At 43.9% G+C, this 23,347-nt stretch overlaps 1 protein-coding gene across 1 annotated transcript in view; it reads left to right on the top strand.

Annotated features, from left to right (window-relative positions):
• Positions 1 to 23,347, top strand: part of LOC310795508 (matrix metalloproteinase-17-like) — a gene marked incomplete at its 5' end in the record, with an annotated part of 137,671 nt that overhangs the window by 81,496 nt on the left and 32,828 nt on the right. The window contains one exon of the mRNA XM_083657572.1: positions 11,474 to 11,760. Within this exon, the coding sequence (XP_083513698.1) occupies positions 11,474 to 11,760 (287 nt within the window). The remainder of the gene's footprint in view (positions 1 to 11,473; positions 11,761 to 23,347) is intronic.

The raw sequence follows: 23,347 nt of genomic DNA, 5'->3' as shown, positions 1-23,347 counted from the left end.
AATAGCTAGACATTGTGATTTGTGGACTCTTGATGTCGGGAGTGTAAAGATCATGGTGTAAACTTTACACCGTCATCTTTACACTGTAAAGTTTACAGAGAATATCACAAGAGCTACAGTGAATGCACACGACAGTGGTTCGGTCTCTCATAAGATAACAGGTGAGAGGCGTGGCATTGGATGATGCAGACATTTGGAATCCACCCTATCATCCTATTATGACACACACGCACACACACACACACACACACACACACACACCCCCACACACACACACACACACACGCACGCACGCACGCACACACACACACACACACACACACACACCAAAGTTATAATAGAGGGTATGCACACCCACTGGAACACGCCCCCTCAATCGGGAATGAGTGTCAAAATGAGTGTCAAGTTCCTCCCTGAGCAGCAGGTGTCACTTATCTAGGCTGATTACTGCATTCAAGCTCAGTCTTGCTGTGACTCAGTGGGCGTGACCCCACAGTGACTTCTGCCTCTGTGACATCACATGCATACCCTCTATAGTTTTGGATTTTTTCATTAGTTTTTATTTTTATTAGTTTTGACTTTTTGTTTTCAATTTCAGTTTAGTTTTCATTAGTTTTTAAGGTGGGTTTGATCGTTTAGTTTAGTTTTTATTTTTTGAAAATGCTTAGTTTTAGTTTAGTTTTTATTAGTTTCAGTGTTAGTTTTAGTCTTTTTTTGCCCCTTTCCTCTTTTTTTTGTAATATGGGGTGTTTGTCAGGAGTGAGATTCAAAAGGGTCATAAAAGATGATCGATGTAGGAAAATAGATTTAATCTCCACTCAAAATATAGGCTTATTATGTATGAAATACTGTAAACTGACAAAGACTAAAACTAAGGACATTTTCTCTTCAATTTTATTTTATTTCAGTTAGTTTTGTAAACACACAATACCGTTTCAGTTAGTTATCGTTTTTTTGTAAAGCTTAGTTTTTGTTTTTATTTCAGTTTATTTCATGTTTTTTCAATTCTAGTTTTTGTTTTTTCGTTAGTTTTCGTTAACTATAATAACCTTGACACACACACACCAAGATGCCTCTTTGCATCAATTGTTTCCCCACTGCTCGTACAGGAAGCTGTTGTGGTGGCTGTCTGTCGGCGCTGATGGAGCAGCCGGGGTGAGGAGGGACACGCCTCCAGATGCTGTGCCGTCTTTGGGCATTGGCTGTCATCCTGTACACACAATCTGGCCACAGAGATAGGAAGAAGAAAAAAAGATTTACAATAGAGTGTTACCAAGCCAACATATGGAGCCACAAGGGGGCGGTGGTGTAGTGGGCAGGGCTAGACGTGGCCTCTCTCTGTGTGCAAAAGTGAGTGAGCTATGCTGCGTCGCTCAGTATCCTGAATGAGAGAAAAGGCTGGAAATGGCAGCAGGTGATTGTACTACCCGCCGTCGTGCTCAAAGTGAATGATGTCAGTATTTTGCCTGAAAAGCCCATGATGGAGGCAAACTTGAAGATACTACTTGCGTTTGCAAAAGACGTTTAAAAGTTTGTGTTGCCAGTGGATTTGATTTGATTTATTTATTTAGACGGGACAATGCAAAATTGATGAACACAATAACCATGGAACAGATAAAAACATCTGGAACATAATAAAAGTGTAAAAATCGCCGGATTTAGCGCGAGGCTAGTTTCCATCCGTTGTCCCCATGGAGGCACCAACGTCTAATTTGCCAAAGCATCTACCTGTACAGTATTTGACAACCATCCCAATCTCTACAAGGAATTCAAAGTTGTGATGATAACGGATACATGATAAGAGTGTATTTGGGCACACAGCTTAAAGGGATAGGCCAACTTTTTGGGAGATGCGTCTATTTGCCATATCGCACATACATAAACAAGATAAGCAACGCCTTTGTCGTCACTCTCCGCGCAGTATGCTGTGAGGTACAGCCGTTCAGACGCAGTATGCTGTGAGAGGTACAGCCGTTCAGACGCAGTATGCTGTGAGGTACAGCCGTTCAGACGCAGTATGCTGTGAGAGGTACAGCCGTTCAGACGCAGTATGCTGTGAGAGGTACAGCCGTTCAGACGCAGTATGCTGTGAGAGGTACAGCCGTTCAGACGCAGTATGCTGTGAGAGGTACAGCCGTTCAGACGCAGTATGCTGTGAGAGGTACAGCCGTTCAGACGCAGTATGCTGTGAGGTACAGCCGTTCAGACGCAGTATGCTGTGAGGTACAGCCGTTCAGACGCAGTATGCTGTGAGGTACAGCCGTTCAGACGCAGTATGCTGTGAGGTACAGCCGTTCAGACGCAGTATGCTGTGAGGTACAGCCGTTCAGACGCAGTATGCTGTGAGGTACAGCCATTCAGTAAGTTAGATTCGCAAATAAATTGGAGTGAACGGTACAGCCGTTCAAGTCACCAAAAACACACATTCTAACAGCAACACAAACACTCACATGTACATGGGGTGACTCGTGTACTCGCCACGTGATGAAATAATAATCCATAGTTACGTGAAACGTCATTTTCGTAGTAAATCCAGACACCGTGAAGTAAACAAAGATGAACTCAACTTACTTCCTTGTTTGCCATGAGGTGCGGCGCACGCACATGCACTGTACACAGCGCACGCAGATAGTAACTATCTGAACGGCTGTACCTCACAGCATACTGCGTCTGAACGGCTGTACCTCTCACAGCATACTGTGTCTGAACGGCTGTACCTCACAGTATAGAGACACTGCATGCAGGGCCGCTGCTGGCCATTTGGGTGCCCTAAGCGTAATTGTTTTGCGGTGTCCCCCCCCCCCCCCCCCCCCGCAAAACTTTCAATAACTGTCAAACGAAAGACTGCAAAATCATTAATTATGAACGATACTAGTGTATCTCACATTACATTACATATGTAACAATACATTACATTACAAATATAACAATTGTTAGAATTACTGTACATGTCAGCAAACAAGCAATTGTTAAACTGTACATGCAAGCAGGGGCGGACTGGGATCATAATTCAGGCCGGGCATTAGATACCAAGCAGGCCAGGCCGATACGGGCCGACGTGCGTGCTGGCGTCCGAAGGGCGGCGGCGAAAAATTTGGGCTGTTTGAAGCCCAATTTGGGCCGTTTGAAGCCAGATTTGGGCCGTTTGAAGCCCGATTTGGGTCGTTTGAAGCCAGATTTGGGCCAGTTGAAGCCAGATTTGGGCCGGTTGAAGACAGAGTCCAATTTTACAATGAGATGCACCCACTTTAACCCTGAATAAAGTAATAAAAGCACTAGTAAACCAGTAGGCGGCGCCTGGCCTGCTGTTCAGTGAGTGGCCTGACTGAGGGCAAAAAGAAAAAAAAAAAAAGAAAAAAAAATTGTGCCCTCAGTCACATGATGCCCTACGCAGTCTGCGTACTCTGCGTATAGGGTGCGGCGGCCCTGACTGCATGTAAAAGCTCCGTTCATTTCCACACACCAGCGTCATTTTCCTTGAATTAAACATAGCTCAAAGCTGTTGTGTGGTGGGGCTGCGCAGACAACAAATGTAAAAAATCGCCAGTTAAAGGTTTTTTGTACTCCTGAGCAAAACAAGGAAGCCATTGAGAATTGGCGAGAAGAAAAATGTGGATCTAGCTGTCAAGGAAGTAAGTTGGAGTGTTCATCTTCCGTATATACGATCTTTTTGTGCAACACCCGACCATGCACGCGACATAGGAGAACCCCAGGATTGGACAGGAGTTTGTGTTTTCCCCCGTTTTGGGCGTGGCTTCTGAATGATGACGCGCTCCGCAGTGTCTCTATACTGCGCGGAGAGTGACAACAAAGTTGTTTATGTATGGGCGATATGGCAAATAGGCGCATCTCCCAAAAAGTTGGCTTATCCCTTTAATATTAGTGTAGTTTTCTCATAAAAAACAAATCTTTGAAACATCAGAGAGTAACAACATTGTATTCATGTCTCATAGGTCCTGCAAATATAAGACCCTGCACACTGAAGAAGGCACTAGCCCAAACATTGCTGCAGGATTTCCCCTCTACATTTATTTCTAAAAATAAATAAAAAACTATAATGAGAAGATAAAAGGTCTTGGGGAAAGTGTTTTCTTTGAGTGCAAACCACTTTCTCCACTGAAGACATTTGTTTGGTTTTCACGCACCAAACAAGGCAAAGGTGAGTGCAGTGATTTCTCCTCCTATAGATTAAAAACAGGTGCATCAGGTACCACAGTTGAACAAAAGACTGATATAATACATGCAGCATCTGCAAAGCTTTTCAGGCTTGTAAGCTTTTTCTCAGGCAGGCTGTGGAAGAGGAAGGCTGTGACTTTGTGAAGATATATTTGTTAACTTTATGTTTCCGTTTATTAGACATTCCAAGTGATTTACTGCTGTATTGTTGTATCAATGTGAGGGAGTAAAGCTTTAGTTTAGTGTTTCTGATTGCTTTAAAAGCTAAACACAAAATGGAAGAACTGGCCATTCTCCTTCCTGGCTCCCAACCAGACCATGCTCTGCTTTGCCAAGTGATTGCTCTTAGACGTATTGTTAGACTGGCTTTCTATTTGAAGTAGAAAATATCTTTCTCTGCAGTCCTGTAGCTCAGTGATTCCCAACCAGGGGTACGTGTACTTGAGCAGCTTGCAGGGGGTACTTGGAAAGATTAGGATTACAATGTATTTCCAAAAAGAATAAAAACGGATTGAAAACTGAACCAATTGAAAACTGTCAAAATTGTATTAACTCATTGAGTGCCATGGACGAACATGTTCGTTATTTCAAATAGTAACGTAGAGTGCCAAGGACGGACATGTTTGTCAATTGCGTTTTTTGACGGTGGGGCGTCGATCAAAGCCTTCTGCCTCTCCTGTACAAATATTATAGCTATTGGAGGTCTATAACCTATTTTACAGAACCCTTAGGTGGCGACAGTGCTCTCCAGGTTAACAGAAAGGCAGAGAAAAACAGAGAATAAGTCGTTGGGGAAACGGAAATCGCATCGCATCCGTATGCATCGATATGCATGAAGCGTTTTAACGTTAGATGTGCCTGCAGCAGGCAGCAGCCAATCTGCTCCCACAATTGAGCTCCTCCATGTCCGCTGCGCCAGCCCATTCGCATGATCAGCCGTTATTATTCTCAACTGGAAGCATACAGTAGTAGCCGGTGACAAACACGCGGAAAAAGCTGGATGTCGCGCACCCTTCACAGTGCAGAGCAAACTCAGGAGAGAGCCACCTCCCATACAGGAGGAGTGTGCAGTTGAGGCGGGGCGGGGCGGGGGGGGGGGGGGGCATGCAGTACAGCACACAACACTGACCCAGGCAGACCCAGGCAGCAGGACAGGGTTGGCAAACGCAAGCCAGAATATCCGATGCCCACCAGCAGCAAATCAAGATCAGCAAGAAGCTGCAACCAGCAGCGCACGCAGGGGCCAGCGCTGCTGGTTGCAGCTAAAAATATTATTCTGCCAAACAAAATTCCCTGGCCTTCACTGTTTTATTGAAGGAAATTATTTTTGAGGTGTGACTACATCAGAAAATTAGCTTCAGAGAGAGAGAGAGAGAGAGAGAGAGAGAGAGAGAGAGAGAGAGTAAGAGAGAGAGGAAGAGTAAGAGAGAGAGAGGGAGAGAGAGAGAGAGAGAGAGAGAGAGAGCCAGTAAGAGAGAGAAACAGAGAGAGGAAGAGTGAGAGGGAGAGAGAGAGTAAGAGAGAGAGGAAGGGTGAGTAAGAGAGAGAGGGAGAGAGAGAGAGGAAGAGTGAGTAAGAGAGAGAGGGAGAGAGAGAGAGTGAGTAAGAGAGAGAGTGAGTAAGAGAGAGAGAGAGGGAGAGAGAGAGAGAGAGAGAGAGAGACAGAGAGAGGAAGAGTGAGTAAGAGAGAGAGATGAAGTAAGAGAGAGAGTGAGTAAGAGAGAGAGGGAGAGAGAGAGACAGAGAGAGGAAGAGTGAGTAAGAGAGAGAGAGGAAGTAAGAGAGAGAGAGAGAGAGGGAGAGGGAGGAAGATATGTTGGAGGCAAACAGAAAAGAGGCGAGCCAGAGATTTATGGAGAGAGAGACTCATGCAAAGCCTTTTAATTTAGGAGCATCTTTCATCCTTCAGCCTGAATGATATGACGTGTGTGTGTGTGTGTGTGTGTGTGTGTGTGTGTGTGTGTGTGATAGAGAGAGAGAGAGTGAAGAATGAAGAGTTCTGTATGAATCAGTATCAGAAATACGTTGTTGATCCCCGAGGGGGAAATTGGGTGATGCTGCAGTTGCTTACATTCGAGTAGGGAAATAAATAATCTAGGCATAGGGATCGAGATTATGACGTGCCAAATCTTTTTCCATACCTTAGAGCTCATCTTGTTTTTTTCCCAGTTGTCCGTGTACTGTATCGAAGTTACAGTATCGGTATTGTATCGTTAAAAATAGCCAGCCCTATCTGTTAATGTATCTACTTTCCTCCAATTTTTTTGCACTTTGAGTTTTGTTTTTGATGACAAATGCACAATACAAAATAATTGTTTTACACGGAAAATGATCAACAAAGCACAAAATGATAGAGAGTCATAGAAAACACAGGGCAACAACACAAGACCAAAAACAATGACTTAAAGGTCAGTCTATAAAACTGTCTTGATGGTTTAAAAGAAGGTGCTGACCTGGTTAGTCTAATTTCCTCCGGCAGGCCATTCCACTGTATAGGGCTTCTGAAGGCAAACGCCCATCACCTTTTGTTCTCAGTCTAGCCTGAGGAGTAGCCAGCAGAGCCTGATCTCTGCATCCTGGCTCATATGGGTTTCAATGTTTTAAATGTAGACTCAAGCTTGCTTAAAAGATCAGTATGTTCAAGTCAAGTCTGAAAGTGACAGCTAACCACTATCCACCTTATTTTTGAATGCCCCGCTGTAAAAATAAGTATGGGTACAAGGTCCGGTTTAAGTGACCTGATTGTTGCAGCTTTCCTAAAACGGTTGATTTGAAAACCCTGCAGGCAAGATGTCTGCCTACACTTCCTTCTTTACCCTGGCAGAATTCCTCCCCCATAAACTAACATAACTTGGCCAATAAGTATGTAACATACAAAATAAAACAAACGGTAATGTCTTCATTTGATGTAGAATGCAGAGGACATGTAACTGTTTAGTTAAACTTGCATTCCAGGAATATTGTATTTACTGCGCTGCTCCAGATCATGTACAGTAGTTGGCTTGAGCGTGTTTCGTCGTGGAACCCACTCGCTTTGCGCCAGAACACAATCGATTTGGGGGTGGAACACGCCAGGATTGGCCAAAGCCAATGCCAGTGCCCAGAACTATCAAATCAAATCATCGACAGAGACGCTGTGGCCCGCCTCCCAGTATTTTCAGTGTATCAGAGTTAGATAGAGAACGTGACAAATATAACCACCTTATGGTTATAAACAACAAACTAACGCTGGTGATCCATATGGAAAGTTAACAGTGTTACTCGAAATGGTTAAAAGTTATATCAATGTGGTCATTCAGTGGCGTTTTACTGCCATGTAACATAGCTAGCTAGCCGCTAACATTAGCCACAGTAGGCGATTACACACATGATGCACTGCGCTCTTAAAGGGATATTTATCGACGAGATTTTTGCCAAGCTGGACCTGATTAGTGATTTGCTCCGTTCGCCCAGATGGGTGTCAAGCTGTCAGCAACAAGGCTGGGAGGATCACACCGGAAGAAAAACCCAGAGGCATCATGGCCGCTAGAAATAAGGTGGATAGGGGAAGCAAGTATTGGAGTAATTTGGTCTGAACGTTTGGTGCAAAGTCTAGCTGCATTCTGTGTGAGCTGCAGGCATGAGAGGACTTGTGACTCAGGCAGGGATAGAGGGAGTTGCAGTAGTCAACGAGGCAAGACAGAAGATAAGGACATGGAGGACATTTTCCAGGTGGGTAGAAGATAAGAATGGTTTGATTCTGGATGTACTGTAGGTCTCTGGTGAAAGAAACAGGACTGCTCTGCCCTCCTCTCACCTGCTCATCATCAGGGCTTAGGTTGCTGTCAAAATATGCCAGTACATTTCTGGTCACTGTCTGGCATCGCATTTGAAGATAGGCGACATAGTTTATTTAGGATTTAGATAGTCGAGCTATTCATAGCTTTCAAGGGGCGTTACGTGCTGCCGGGAACGCCCACCTGGCGGTCAAAAAACAAACTTGTTCATTCGCTGCCAGCCAAGTCGAGTAGTTTCTCACGCAGTGTTTGTTCAGCCGTTTGTACACACGTCTTTGCGGCCAACAGTTACAATAATGATTAAAATACCCCGTTAACGTTACTTGAGCTTACCTTTGAGGAAATGTTGGCCGCAAAGACGTGTGTACTTTGATGGTAGCCATTTGCCCTCCCCAGCGACTGAACCACGTCTAATCGCACAAATCCACAACCTCCTCCTGTCTGAGTTTTCTTTCTCCGACGGCATTCTGTAAAAGCACAAGCCAGGCGTGTCTCCTCGTCGGTTAGTGCAACCGATAGCACAACAGGTAATCGGCATTTTGGCTGAACAAACACAGCGTGAGAAACTAGTGACTCGGCGGCAGTGGAATGAACAAGTTTTTTTTTTACCACCAGGTGGGCGTTCCCGGCAGCACGTAACGCCCCTTGAAAGCTATGAATAGACGGTTTTCACAGAATTGTGTTGCTATGGGAACAGTTTGAACCCTATCTTATTTCCTGTCAGCTATTGTATCAGCAAACATTGCAACAGGAAGTAAGCTAGGGGCAATTTAGAATGTTTATGTTGTCAAATTAAAAGCCTCTATAGGGGGATGTCAAAGAAGAATTTCTGCAATATTGTGGTTTGAGAAATCCTCAACTCAATATCTGTGATGCACTGAAGGCAGTTTGGGTTGCCAGGTCTGAGGGTGTAGCAGCCCAAACAGTTTGGGTTGCCAGGTCTGAGGGTGTAGCATCCCAAACAGACTTTGTGGGAGCGTGTATACTGAAGAGAGAAGGAATGTTCACAGGACTTCTGGTATTATTCAATTCTTTTTTATACATTGCAGCAATCAATGAAATGATCGATGATTTAATGTTATTTTTATTTTTTATTTGTTTTAAATGCTTCAAGTTCACCTACTTGCAGTGTGCTTCCTTTATCTACTGTAGGAACTCAAAAGAGCTAAATGAGCTTTATCTAGAAACTCATGACAAAGCTTCATCCAGGTAGGAACTCAAGAGTTAGATGGCAGAGCTGTATTTTTATATACTCTCTGTATACTGTATATAACTTTATTTTATTTTTTATATACTGCGTAAAGCACTATGAAATGTGCTATATAAATAAAGCTGCCTTGCCTTGCCCTGGTAATTCACAACACTCCCTATCTTCCTATACAGTACCTCAGTCCATTCTGCTCCTCTCCAGCTTGTATCTATATCCTTAACTCATTCACCGCCAAAGACGTCTTTGACGTGTTATCAGAAATAGCCCTCCCCGCCAATGACGTGTTTGACGTGTTTTTGTTTTTATTAGTGCAGCGCGTAGTTCAAACACTTCCCCAGCCTGTGACATAGTATCAGGTCCCTAGCATCTAAGACAACACGTGAACAAACACATACCGCAGCTGTTGTTTTGAAATTGAGCAGGAGGAAAATCAGAAAACGGATAAACGCTTCCTTGTGCAGACAGGAGAAACGCCATTGAAACGCCCCTCGGCGCGCTGCACGAGCTGGTCGCCTTCCTCTGTGCCAGCCGGGAGAAAACGGGAGAAAGTAATCCAGAGAGATGTGTTTGATCATCGGAGGAATGAGGAAATGATCGATCAGAGGGCGGTGAGGACGTGTTGAATAGCCGAGGGGAAAACGGGAACGATCAAATAGCAGGGAGGATAGGACAGGGAGACATGGACGAGGACGGGTGGACCAGAACAAAACAAAATAAACACACGAACAGCTAACAAGGCAGAAGCGGCAGTCACAGCAGCCCGCTGTCCGTTCTCAAGAGCTATTCAGTTGGTTCATGAAATCGCTGGGCTGCGTGCCCTCCAGTGTTGCTCCTGGCCAAACCCGGCGCCACAGGGCGTGGTTATTGCTTATCCTATGTGGGGTTAGAAATCACGCAACGAAGATAAAAGGGGGATCGTGTGTGTGTGTGTGTGTGTGTGTGTGTGTGTGTGTGCGTGTGTGTCTGTCTGTCGGTGTGTCTGTCTGTCTGTCTGTCTGTCTGTCTGTCTGTCTGTGTGTCTGTCTGCACACTCACTCACACTGAGTAAACTGTATTGTTGAATGTAAAAAAAAAAGCACTTCATGTGTATATATATATATTTTTTTTTTTTATTTTTTTTTTTCATTTGTGTCATAACGAATAATATTTACATGTCTGATGTCAATACAGTTCAAAATAAAAGAATTGAGAGCGAGTTCTGCCTGAGAATGTGTGCTTTACAAAAATTGCCTTTTCTCCTGTTTATCTTCTCATGGAGACCTTTTGGGTGAAAACAGGGTGTATATAAATGGCTATAAGTAGAGTACAGAACATGCTAAAAGCTCACTTTTTTCCCCCTGGTGAACCCAGAGACGTACATCTTCATTTTGAGGTATTGCAAATCACTTTGGTGCTAATAGATCATTTACTGTGGGTCTTGAAAGATGACCAACAATTATGAAAATCTTTGGCCTGTGCTAAATATTGGCAGTCCTAAACTGGCCATGAATGAGTTAAGCAGCAGTTCTAGTCTCCATGTCCAGAGGTCATGACCTAAAGGTCATCATGAGAGGGTGGACTCTGTGCGGAGAACCGCGTCCCTCACATTTGTGTGTGACCGCCACGACGCTACAAGGGCACGGCAAGGGCAGCATGTGCTGGAAAACCAAAACAGAAGCTGAATTTGACAGGCGCAGGATTATTTTTAGGTTGGTTATTCGACATCGGGAGTGAATGTCTCTCGAATATCCAACCTAAAACTAACTTCACCACAGTTTGTTTATTGCTGCTCCCAAACAGAGGAGATGGCCATGGCTTCTCTCTTTCCCTCGCGCCCTCCCCTCACGCCCTCCAAGTCCATGTGGACTCCAGGAACGAGTATAAACAGGACTACTACTCGTCCGTGGTGTCCGCAGCTGTCCATGTGCGCGTCCTCTCAGGACTATAACCAAAGCCTTACTTTTTCTTTTTCACTGGTTCTCTCCTCTAATGTACCAACCTTTCCTTCTCCTGTCCTCAACTGCATATTTGCCATGCTTTTTGCTTTTTGCTTTTCATTCTCAACCTCCTCTGTCCTCCTGTTCATCACTCAACTGCCTCACCTCTCATACTGGACACGGTTCTTTCCCTTGTTTCACCTCTCTTCCCCTTCGCCTCATCTCTATACCTCTCCTCCTGTCTCCTCCAACCTATCCAATCTTCTTCTATTCTCCTCTCCTCTTGCGCCTCTCTCCTTACCTCATATCCCCTTCTCTTTCATCCACCTCTCCCATCTCCTCCTCTTTCTCCATCTCGTATCTAAAATGTTCCTCGTCTCATTCTCCTGCCTCAGGGTGAGGACCTTCCCGAAGGAGTCGGCCGTCCTGGGGAGGGAGACGGTTCGAGCGCTGATGCACTACGCCTTGAAGGTGTGGAGCGACATCGCGCCGCTGAACTTCCACGAGGTGGCGGGCAACGACGCCGACATTCAGATCGACTTCACCAAGGCCGACCACGACGACGGCTACCCCTTTGACGGGCCGGGCGGCACCGTGGCACACGCCTTCTTCCCCGGGGAGAGGTTCACTGCCGGGGACACACACTTTGATGACGACGAGGCCTGGACCTTCAGATCACCAGGTGAGGAATGATGCCTGGTCAGCAATACTGTCTCTGGGTTTGTGACATTTGTATTTGGTGGCACCAGCAGATAATTTGGCAGCACTAGAGACTGGAGATGAATTGATGTTGTTAACTTCGGGTCTATCTATGTTCTTTAAATAAAGTTAATTCCATGTTGACAGGTCAGATTGAAACGTACATAGGAGCACAGAATTCACAATAGGTTAAGATAGATTCACAAATCGATCGCAGAACTCAGTTGCGAGGGCAGTGCAGCACCCGGCATGCACACGCTAGAGTTATGTCGTCAATACATCATCCATGTATCTTGTAGTTCATCTTGAAAAAAGGCAGCGCTTGTAAGCATTTTTTGATTGAATGACTCAATAACCACCTTTTGCGAGATGAACGTGAAGCGGACGTCACTCAGAGACTAGCGCAGCAGAGCACCAACGATAAGAACGATGAAAGCAGAGATCTTCCCACAGAGCGATGCATCGTCACGTCAGATATAAAATAACTGATGAAAGAAAATACAGCAGCAGCTTCACTCAGAACGGCGCTGCTTCACTGAAACAAATTAAATTCACTTGAACACATTGTCTTATCACACTGGGTTGAAAGTAGGAAGGAATGTCTCGTTTCTTCTTTCTCACATTTTCACAACAATCTGTCAGCTCTGCAGCTCTGGTTAAACTGTCCTCTGGTTAAATTGTCCTCTGGTTAAACTGTCCTCTGGTTAAACTGTCCTCTGGGTAAACTGTCCTCTGGTGAAACTGTCCTCTGGTTAAACTGTCCTCTGGTTAAACTGTCCTCTGGTTAAACTGTCCTCTGGGTAAACTGTCCTCTGGTTAAACTGTCCTCTGGTTAAACTGTCCTCTGGGTAAACTGTCCTCTGGTTAAACTGTCCTCTGGTTAAACTGTCCTCTGGGTAAACTGTCCTCTGGTTAAACTGTCCTCTGGTTAAAATGTCCTCTGGTTAAACTGTCCGTTGCTTGTGTAGTATTTTCAGTTCATTGTTACATAAGTATGTAGACATGGTTTCGATTTTGTCTCCTAATATGTCAGATGTGCAAGTCACATTTACCCATTTGGGTTATTCATGTCACTCAACTCCTAACTGTGGGATTTTCAACAGCCCTTGAAGGCAGCATCCAGGACATGCATGTATAAATAAGCATCAATGTTTCTCCAAGTTGACTTCATTGTCGAGATGAGGCGACAAGAACCTCAGGCAGTTTGTGACTACTTTAGTTCCATCATTAATTTATCCAGCATTACAGCTTTTGGGAATCTACAAGCAGGGGGAAATACTTGTTTTGTTTGATATAGACCCAAGGCTGATTATTATAATAAGGACCAGCATTTTAATCTGTTTTTAAACACATCATTGTTAACCTGTGACTGTGTAATTACCAACCCCACTTTGTTTTGATTACATTTAGGCCAGTTGCATATATGGGCTGCGTTTGGCCGGTGCCAAAGTGAAAGTCTTTTCTTCACAGATTTGAGCAAGTAGATCAAATGGATGTGGCCAAATAGCATTCATCTTTCATTTACAAACAGCTCCCACCCAGAGAGAGCAAAGTGGCTTTCAAGTGACTGCAGCTCTGCCTTTCTCAAATGAACGAGTCTTTATCAGAAATAGCCTTAAATCTTTGACAGCTTGGTAACGCATCAAATACGAAATAAGCTTTTTTCTTCTGGATCTGATGTTGAATCATCGTTCCCTTTCTCACTGTTACCCTTCCTTTTTCAAAAAGACATTAGGTGAGGGAGAGAGGGAGGGAGGGAGGGAGAGAGAGAGGGAGGGAGAGACGGAGGGAGGGAGAGGGAGTAAGGGAGAGAGAGTAAGGGAGGGAGAGAGAGAGAAAGAGAGAGAGAGAGGGAGGGACAAAGGGAGAGAGAGTAAGGGAGGGAGGGAGAGAGAGGGAGAAAGGGAGAGAGAGTAAGGGAGGGAGAGAGAGAGAAAGAGAGAGAGAGAGGGAGGGAGAAAGGGAGAGAGAGTAAGGGAGGGAGGGAGAGAGAGGGAGAAAGGGAGAGAGAGTAAGGGAGGGAGGGAGAGAGAAAGAGAGAGAGAGAGGGAGGGAGAAAGGGAGAGAGAGTAAGGGAGGGAGGGAGAGAGAGGGAGAAAGGGAGAGAGAGTAAGGGAGGGAGGGAGAGGGAGGGAGAGGGGGAGAGAGTGAGGGAGGGAGAGAGAGAGAGAGAGAGGGAGGGAGAGAGAGAGAGAGAGAGAGAGAGTGAGGGAGGGAGAGAGGGAGGGAGAGAGGGAGGGAGGGAGAGAGAGAGAGAGAGAGGGAGAGAGAGAGGGAGAGAGGGAGGGAGAGGGGGAGAGAGTGAGGGAGGGAGAGAGAGAGAGAGAGAGGGAGGGAGAGAGAGAGGGAGAGGGGGAGAGAGTGAGAGAGGGAGAGAGTGAGGGAGGGAGAGAGGGATGCTCTGAAAAACATGTGGACCAAAACATCTCTGACAGCCTTCCAAACGAGGCTAAAAGATGAAGAGTCTTTGGAATAATTAAAGACAAGGAAGACAGCATGAAAACAGTTGCCGCAGTCTGAGGCTGATACACCCAAAACTAGAATGCCAGCTGCCAAACTGGCATTACTATTCATTGGAATAATGAATATAGTATACTGTGCTAGCAATGCACTCTGTGTTGCCTGGGTTAAATAGTAGGGCTGGGCAATATCATCGATACGGCAATATATCGCGATATTTTATTTCCCGATACTGTATCGATACTTGTCTGTCTGTCTATCTGCCTGTCTGCCTGTCTGTCTGCCTGTCTGTCTGTCTGTTTGTCTGTCTGTCTGTCTGCAAACGCGATAGCTTCAAAACCATCCAAGATTCAGTCACAAAACTTGTGTGTAATTGACATACAAATGAAGGTCAAGTTTGAAAATGGCTGTGATCCGAGCAACGGGTCTGCCCCCCCCTCCACTGCACTCTATCAAGAAGAACATATTAATTATGTTTTAGGGTGCACTTTCATCTCTATGTCAAACAGATAAGCTCATATTCAAACATTATATCAGGTTATTAGAAATGGGTGACTTCTTTTTTTACCTCTGATTTGCATTTTAATCTCCACAGGACGGGCATAGATAAAGATATGATCCTCCATGACATTTGCACCTCACATTTGAGATGAAAACCCCAGTATGAAAGATGTTTGTTATAGCGGCTAGCGGGTGGAGAGGGTGTGTGGGTGTGAGGCAGACTAGCCGAGCTGCTGAGTGTGTGATGGGGTCAGAACCTGCCCCGCGTCTCCCGCCTCTGCCCCGTCAAGGCTGTGAACCATATGTTACAGGACAGCAGCTCAATCTGCTCCAATTAGACCTCCCACCAGCAGGCGGCAGCAGAGGCCAGACAGCTGCAGAGGTGTGGGTTAATGGGAACAGGGAGGTGAAGGAGCCAGCAGATGGATGTGTGGAGAAGAGAGAAAAATGAAGTGGGACACAGAGGGGTGTCAGAGGGTTGACCCGTCTGTATGACCACTATCTATTTCTCTCTATATCACCATCGCCTGCTTCCAACCAAGTAATAAACGAGATATATATTTTTTATAGCACATAGAGTTATAGGTAATAATAACATCTATTAGTCAGTAAGCTACTACAAAAATGTCAGCCAGGTATTATACACAGGGGCTTACAAAAAGAATAAAACAGATAGATACAGTAGAAAATAATAATAAAAAAAAAACACAAAATAATAGGGAAAAAAATACATGTAAAAACCCTAATCCTAACAACTTTTTATAAAATCCTACCAGTAAAAAAAAAATATATATTTTTTTAAAGATTATGCTAATTTTACCAGCCTAAAGGGGGGGGGGGGATTAATTTGCACATCAATAATATTTTTCGAACCTATATCAGTCATAGCAATGGCGAAGTTTCCCTGAGCGTCATTGCAGTGTTTATTTTTTTCTCGATCTTTCTGAAATGAGCTTCCACATCTGTTGCAGTGATTGACAGGTGGGTCAACATTCGCATCACAATGTCATGCTGTGTATTCACATCACACTTGGTGTCTAACAGCCTTAACTCCACCTTACATCTATCACTGCGCATGACAGCCAGGCTGCTGTTTTAAGAGACGAGAGTGAAAAGATGGATGTTGCTGTATTGCTAGGAATATTTACATTTATTATCACTTTTTCTCTCTTCAAGGTCACTTCATTCATCCACACTGATCGTGAATGATTCATGAGTGAAATCCATACGGTACATTTCACCTGTAAAACAAGCAGAGACCTCTTCTACTTAGAAGAAGACTCATCTCAATAATGTCTTTAAAAAGGTCTTTTCTTGACTAATCAGCCCCCCAAAGTGTTCATCCCTCTTCTTCTGTGCTTTGGCTTGGAGGGTTGTTAACCCACCTCCTAATTGTAATGCTTTGCCTTCTGACTTTGCCCTTTCTCTTTGTGGACTAGCAGACTGAGACTAACAGACCTTTCTCTTTGTGGACTAGCAGACTGAGACTAACAGACTGGAGCACTGAGGCAGAGAGGGAAGGAAGTTAATTAAACAGTTCTTCACGTCACACTCTGTCTGTCGGGCACCACCGTGCTGCAGTCTCACAGTCTGCTCATCTGCTCAACATCAGCTCGTCTCTAACTAAGATATAGTCTAAGCATCGTGCACGCCGATGTAGATTAGGGTTGTGCGATGTCACCAAAATATCCATCGTGATTGTTTTACGGTGAAACATCGTCTTGAACGATGGCATCGTCATTGATGCCATCCCTCGCTGCAATGCACGTTAACAGCAGGACAGCTGAGCTCTTCATGAGACCGACAGGCAGGCTACTAGCTACTGCACAGAGCCAGGCAAATTTATTTCGAACAGATAATCCGATGTAGAAGGCTCAGAGGTCGATGGGGGGTCGGCCAATCACGATGGTCGATGCCATCGTCCATCGTGCCAACCCTAATGTAGATATCACCGCTTGTTTGTGTTGTCTTGCTTGTAAGACCGGAGACTTGAAGTCCCGTCTGGCTTAGCTACTGTATGTTCCTACAAAGGTATCGCATTCCTAAATTGTTGTTCTTAGCAACCTTTTCAACAGCCTAATAATCTCTTGAGAAGCTGGAAAGGTCAGGTCAGCCCAGAAGCAGTGAATGTTGGTGCTTCAGCAGATTGTGGAGCAATATAAGCTTCTTAAGAAGAATGGACCTTATCAGACCTTATATAGGTAGCTGAGTAATTGCTTTTGCCAACTCTCCTCCCCCTTCTTCATTGTTCTCAGCAGGACCTTAAATCCTGGTCCTCCAGGGCCGTCCTGTGATATGCATCATTAGTGTCCAAATGAACCTTTTCATTTGGAAAACAGCCCAGCTAGCGGAATATTTAGCGTCCTGTTTAGCGAACCAGATCAGCCATGCTGTTAGATTAATAGTTCAGATATCCCTCTGCGTACATGAGAGGCGGGGTCTTGTTGGTGAGGTCAAATACGTGCAGGTGTGGAATTGTGGTTTTTGCTTTGACAGGCTGCAGATTGCTCCTATTAATTATCACTCCACTGGTGGGCGGCGGCCTGCTGACTGATTACTATGACTAAATCAAAAGCCTCATTAAGCAGGTGTATTTTTCATGACATTCACAGTTTTTCTGTGTGTATCTGTGTGTCTTTGTGTGTATGCATCTATTTGCACGCGCGTGTGTGTGTGTGTGTGTGTGTGTACTGTGTACTTATACATGTAACTGTAGTGTAAACTGTTTGTGCGTGTGTGTGTGTGTGTGTGTGTGTGTGTGTGTGTGTGTGTGTGTACTGTGTACTTATACATGTAACTGTACACTGTTTGTGTGTGTGTGTGTGTGTGTGTGTGTGTGTTAGGGCTGTGAATCTTCACTGGGCTCACGATTCGATTCGATTACGATTCAGAGGGCTACGATTCGATTCGATAACGATTATCGATGCATCTCGATGCATCTTAAATCGATGCGTCACTTTTTTCCCGAATACATGATTTTTTTTCCTCACTTTCTTTTTTCTCACTGTGTGGCTACTTTTAAAATAAAAGTGCATTTAGAATTGCATTGTATTATCATCCATAATTAAAATAAACAACTGCATGTACTTCCATTATATTTTATTTGATTATATTATTATTATATAATATAATCGGCTTTAGCTCAGGAGGTAGAGCGGGTCGGCCAATGACGCAAGGGTTGGCGGATCCCCGCTCCCTCCCAGCTGCTGTCGTTGTGTCCTTGGGCAAGACACTTAACCCTCCTTGCTCCCGATGGTGTGTAGGCACCCTGCGTGGCAGCCTGCTGCCATCGGTGTATGAATGGGTGAATGTAGACTACCTACTGATTGTAAAGCGCTTTGGATAAAAGCGCTATATAAATGCAGGCCATTTACCAGGCCATTATTTTTTTATTTTTTTATTTTTTTATAATCGATTTTTGACATTTGTGAATCGATGCAGAATCGTGCAGGTCCCCATCGCGATGCATCTTATAATCGATTATTTTTGACACCCCTAGTGTGTGTACTGTTTAAGTGAGCAAGGGAAACACTGGAGACACTTATTAGACAACAAATGTGAGGCAGAGTGGATAATGACAGGGTGTCTTAAAGCAGGGGTGTCCAAACTCTTTTGGTTGAGTGCCGCATACAGAAAAATTATAGGAGTCGTGGGCCAAACAATATTAAGCGCAGCAGTTTTCGCGGCAAAAAAAATTGGACCAGAAAACCCTTGTGCCATCAAAAAATTAATTTCTACCTAAATAAATATATGACACATAGTTTATTGATGTGCTGCTCACCTATTACAATGGGTATTTCTGTATGTTTTCAAATGTTCTTTTCCTGTGCCAACAGGTTAAGACAGATAATTTAACATAACATTAGTATTAAACATTCATTCAGTATTAAAAATGTTTAAAAATAAATAGACCAGGTCAGGGTGCTTAAGTATAACCCAATCGTTCCCCCCCCCCACCTGCCCCGCCGTTTATTTTTCTTTATTTTTTTGTTTTTCCGTTTCCGTTTTCCGCTTTAAACTTTAAAACAGAAAAACGGACAAACGTTTTTTTTGTGTGCTAAATTCCAGACGTTTTTTTTTTACTGTAGGTAGGTTCTGCCAGAGGGTTTTTTTGAGGATTCTGGCTCATCTTTCAAGACCCGAGGATTCTTTTCTGCTAAGATTTTGTGAACACACAATATCTCAAAAGAACTAATAGAATGTGTGCTTTCTCTGTCTAAAAGAGTTAGTTTGTAGAGTTAGTAGTTATGTAAGCATTAGCAGTTGAATACAGCATGGTTTCAGCGTCAGAAAAATTATTCAGAGATAAACGGCTTTTTGTGAAATTCGATAGAACAGTCACTTTAACCATTCATTTTTGGCATCAGTAAGACGTCAGACATCTAAACAATAGTTTTGAACAGTAATTTCCTCCATAACAGCAGGAAACCCCCCTCTGCTTCCAACTCCTCCCTCCGTGGGCGTTCTTCTTGGCTGCAGCGGCCGTGTCACAAGCTTGTCACCAGTCTCACTGCTTTGCTGCTGCTGCTGCCTGTCTGCGCGGCCGCTGTTTGAGGAAGTCTGGATGGACTCGCTCGCTTCTTGGAGTTTTGGTTGAGAGCTTTGATGAAGCTTTTGCGATTCTGGTCATATTTATGCTGCGTGTTTCAAAGTGTGTTCCACCTGTAATCTATTATGCAAATTTGCAATCCCGCATCGCCAGCAATCAGCGCGAAAACGAAAGCGTTTTCGCCAATCCATTTTCATGAGAATGGCTGCTTTTTGCTTGCCTTCCTCTAGTCAGGAGAGCACTGTCGCCACTTAGTGGGTCGGTGGAATGGGTTGTAAACGTTCGGTGGCTCCAATAATTATATAAGAGATGTAAAAGGGTTAGATGCACATCCCACGGTCAAAAAAAAAAAATCATTTTTTTGACGGAGTAATACGTCAGTGGCAGTCAACCGTTGGATTTTTTTGGACGGAGTAATACGTCATTGGCAGTGAACATGTTAAAAACGGGCAGCGGGCCGCAGTTGGCCTGCGGGCCGTAGTTTGGCCACCCCTGTCTTAGAGAGACATTACTGCTTTCTGTTCTCATTCATATAAACCTGCTGTCAGATCATATTGCATATCATAAAATATCATAATGATAGATCATTTCTTTGTGCTAGGTCCTTCAGATAGAACAGCCCCACATTCCCAGGGTGAGCAGGACAAAACAGGTTTAAGTTGTAACAGAAAAACTGCAATAGAGCAGACAGCCATGAAGTATACAAACACACTGTGAAACAAACACACTGTGAGACAAACACACTGTGAAACAAACACACTGTGAAGCAAACACACTGTGAAACAAACACACTGTGAAACAAACACACTGTGAAACAAACACACTGTGAAGCAAACACACTGTGAAACAAACACACTGTGATACAAACACACTGTGATACAAACACACTGTGAGACAAACACACTGTGAAACAAACACACTGTGAGACAAACACACTGTGAAACAAACACACTGTGAAACAAACACAATGTAAAACAAACACACTGTGAGACAAACACACTGTGAGACAAACACACTGTGAGACAAACACACTGTGAAACAAACACACTGTGAAACAAACACACTGTGAAACAAACACACTGTGAAACAAACACACTGTGAAACAAACACACTGTGAGACAAACACACTGTGAAACAAACACACTGTGAAACAAACACACTGTCAAACACACTGTGAAACAAACACACTGTGAAACAAACACACTGTGAAACAAACACACTGTGAAACACACTGTGAAACAAACACACTGTGAAACAAACACACTGTGAAACAAACACACTGTGAAACAAACACACTGTGAGACAAACACACTGTGAGACAAACACACTGTGAGACAAACACACTGTGAAACAAACACACTGTGAAACAAACACACTGTGAAACAAACACACTGTGAAACAAACACACTGTGAAACAAACACACTGTGAAACAAACACACTGTGAAGCAAACACACTGTGAAACAAACACACTGTGAAACAAACACACTGTGAAACAAACACACTGTGATACAAACACACTGTGAGACAAACACACTGTGAAACAAACACACTGTGAAACAAACACACTGTGAAACAAACACACTGTGAAACAAACACACTGTGAAACAAACACACTGTGATACAAACACACTGTGAAGCAAACACACTGTGAAACAGAGAGGGGAGCAAAACAGAAAACAGCACTGTAGTAGCTTCATCCAGACACAAGAATAGAAAACAACACTGTAGTAGCATCCAGATAGGACAAATAGCAATAGTAGCAGAATGCAGACAGTCCCAATGGGTTTGACAATGCCAAGGGGAGAATTGACTATCTGCTTAATTAAACATAGTCCAGTAGAGTGCTCAAAACTCACAAATATAATCTACTTTTCAGTTACTTCTCCTCCCAAACAATTTAATATTCGGTTCAACGGACTCAATTTCAGATATGAAGTGTATGGAATTTGAATTGTGCCATCATCTGCAACCAGTATCTATCTACCACTGTTTATTATGTTTATTACTGTATATGTTATTTAAGTTGTAATTCACCTGAAAAAAAGTCGAATTAGTCCAAAAAAGCAAGAGAAACATTTCTCGGTCGGAGCTGCCATCTTTATAAGACTAAAAGCAAGAATGCAAAGTGTGTCTGTCTGTCTCTCTGTCTGTCTGTCTGTCTGTCTGAAAAATGAGGGGGTGGGGAGATAGATAAGGAATTTAGAAAGATTATCCTGGCAAAACCTTTTTTTCACCTGTTCTTAAACACAGGAGAGAAAACAATTTAGAAGAGACTTAGAAAATAGATCACCAGATTTGTTTTTCTCACTTGCCTCCCAGGGCTTCCATAAGCTTGAGAAATGCTAGACCACACTACTTTGAGGATTTGGGTCCGTTGGAAAGGGTAGCCCTGGGCTATCCTCTCCAACCTGGGCTAGCTTTGCTCCTGCTTCTTTCCATCTTTGGTACAGCATTCTCATCAAAGTTTGACACCGAGTGCTGGAGGCTATGCTGGTTACATACTGGATCAGAGCTTGAGGTGCACTTTACATCATTGTATGTCACGATGTCATAAATCAAGTCTACCTGGAGCTTTAGAGGCTCTGTGTGAACCAAAGAGTCTCGAACCAAAGAGTCTGAAATCATAGATACAGCGGCTATCTACAACAAATTAACTTCAAGTGTTGCAGGTTATGTACAATATGCAGCAACTTCCTTTCAATGGCCTTTAAATTTGCAACGTAGTGGATTCACAAAGGAACGGCCATACTCTTCGATACAGCATTATCAACTCTGTTTTATGGATGCAATAGCGTGAAAATGTTTCAATAATAATATGGTTGTAACAGGGCGGCCGGCGGAGAGACCATTCCCTGTTTTGGGCTTGGAACATTATGATAGAATTATATGATGAAGTATAGAATGGTCATCCCCATGCTCAATTATGTCTCATAAGTTGTTGCAGCAATTATTTTTTTGCTTGATACAATTTGTTACAGGGATTTGGTGCAAGATTTAACCATTTTTGACCATTTGAGAATTGATTTAAAAAAATGTAAAAAAAAAAAAAATCCTCCAAAATACCACCAAGACTTTGAGGAAACACCATAGAAAAAGTATCAAAATACTGTATCTCCAACGAGAAGTCCAGCAAGGGAGTCTGTGATGTTTTTGAAGTGGGCCAGCACAAGTCTTTCAAAAGGACATTCAGGCTTTTTGGGGGACTGGAACAAGCAGGGACAGTGAAGAGGTCCAGTGACTGATGGTTTTATGGTCCCTGGCACCATAAGATGATATGACTTGGCTTGATTGATCGCTACTGGACGGCTCACTGGCTGTTCTAGCTGCACAAAGCACTCGCTCATTACAAATAAGGGCATTTGATTAACGGCCACTCTTCTCTGTGTCCCTCTCTATCCATCTCTACCATGGGACCCTCTCTGTGTCTCTCTCTATCCATCTCTACCATGGGACCCTCTCTGTGTCTCTCTCTATCCATCTCTACCATGGGACCCTCTCTGTGTCTCTCTCTATCCATCTCTACCATGGGACCCTTCCTAAATCAATCTGCTTCATCCACCTCAACCTCCGAGCTCTCACTTTGTCCACAGACATTCGGTCTCATCTCTCAGAAATGAGAGGGATGGAGAGACTGTGAATAAGATGACATGATGCCTGCTTTCTTCTCAACCTCTAGTTCTCTCAATCCTTCCTTTCATCCACCCTTCCTCCCCGTCTTCTGAACATCCCAGGTGGCCACTGTGACCATGAGCGCACGTCCTCGCCGTTGTCTTGAGATGTTGAGATCTTGGACAACCTCAGGTTAACTGCATGCAGACCTGAGCCCTTCCCACCAAGGGACACTAAGCGAGCTTGGCGTGACACGCCAGCACTAAGCCACAGGTTTTGTCTTGCTTAGGAGAGCGAGACAAGGAGGTTTTGGAGGCTTTTTCTTTTAGCTTAACAAAGAGAGAAATGTGCTTCGATAGCTCGCAGTCTCTTTAGTTGTGTTTCTGCACACAGGTTTTGATGGGCAGCCCAGGGACTCAGGTATTACCATAGTTATCACACTACAACAC

This window comes from Poromitra crassiceps (assembly GCF_964638095.1).
Source record: "Poromitra crassiceps genome assembly, chromosome: 21".
In the NCBI taxonomy this organism is placed as follows: Eukaryota; Metazoa; Chordata; class Actinopteri; order Beryciformes; family Melamphaidae; genus Poromitra; species Poromitra crassiceps.
Note: the sequence above shows the minus strand (reverse complement) of the source record. Positions and strands in the feature narration are given on the sequence as shown.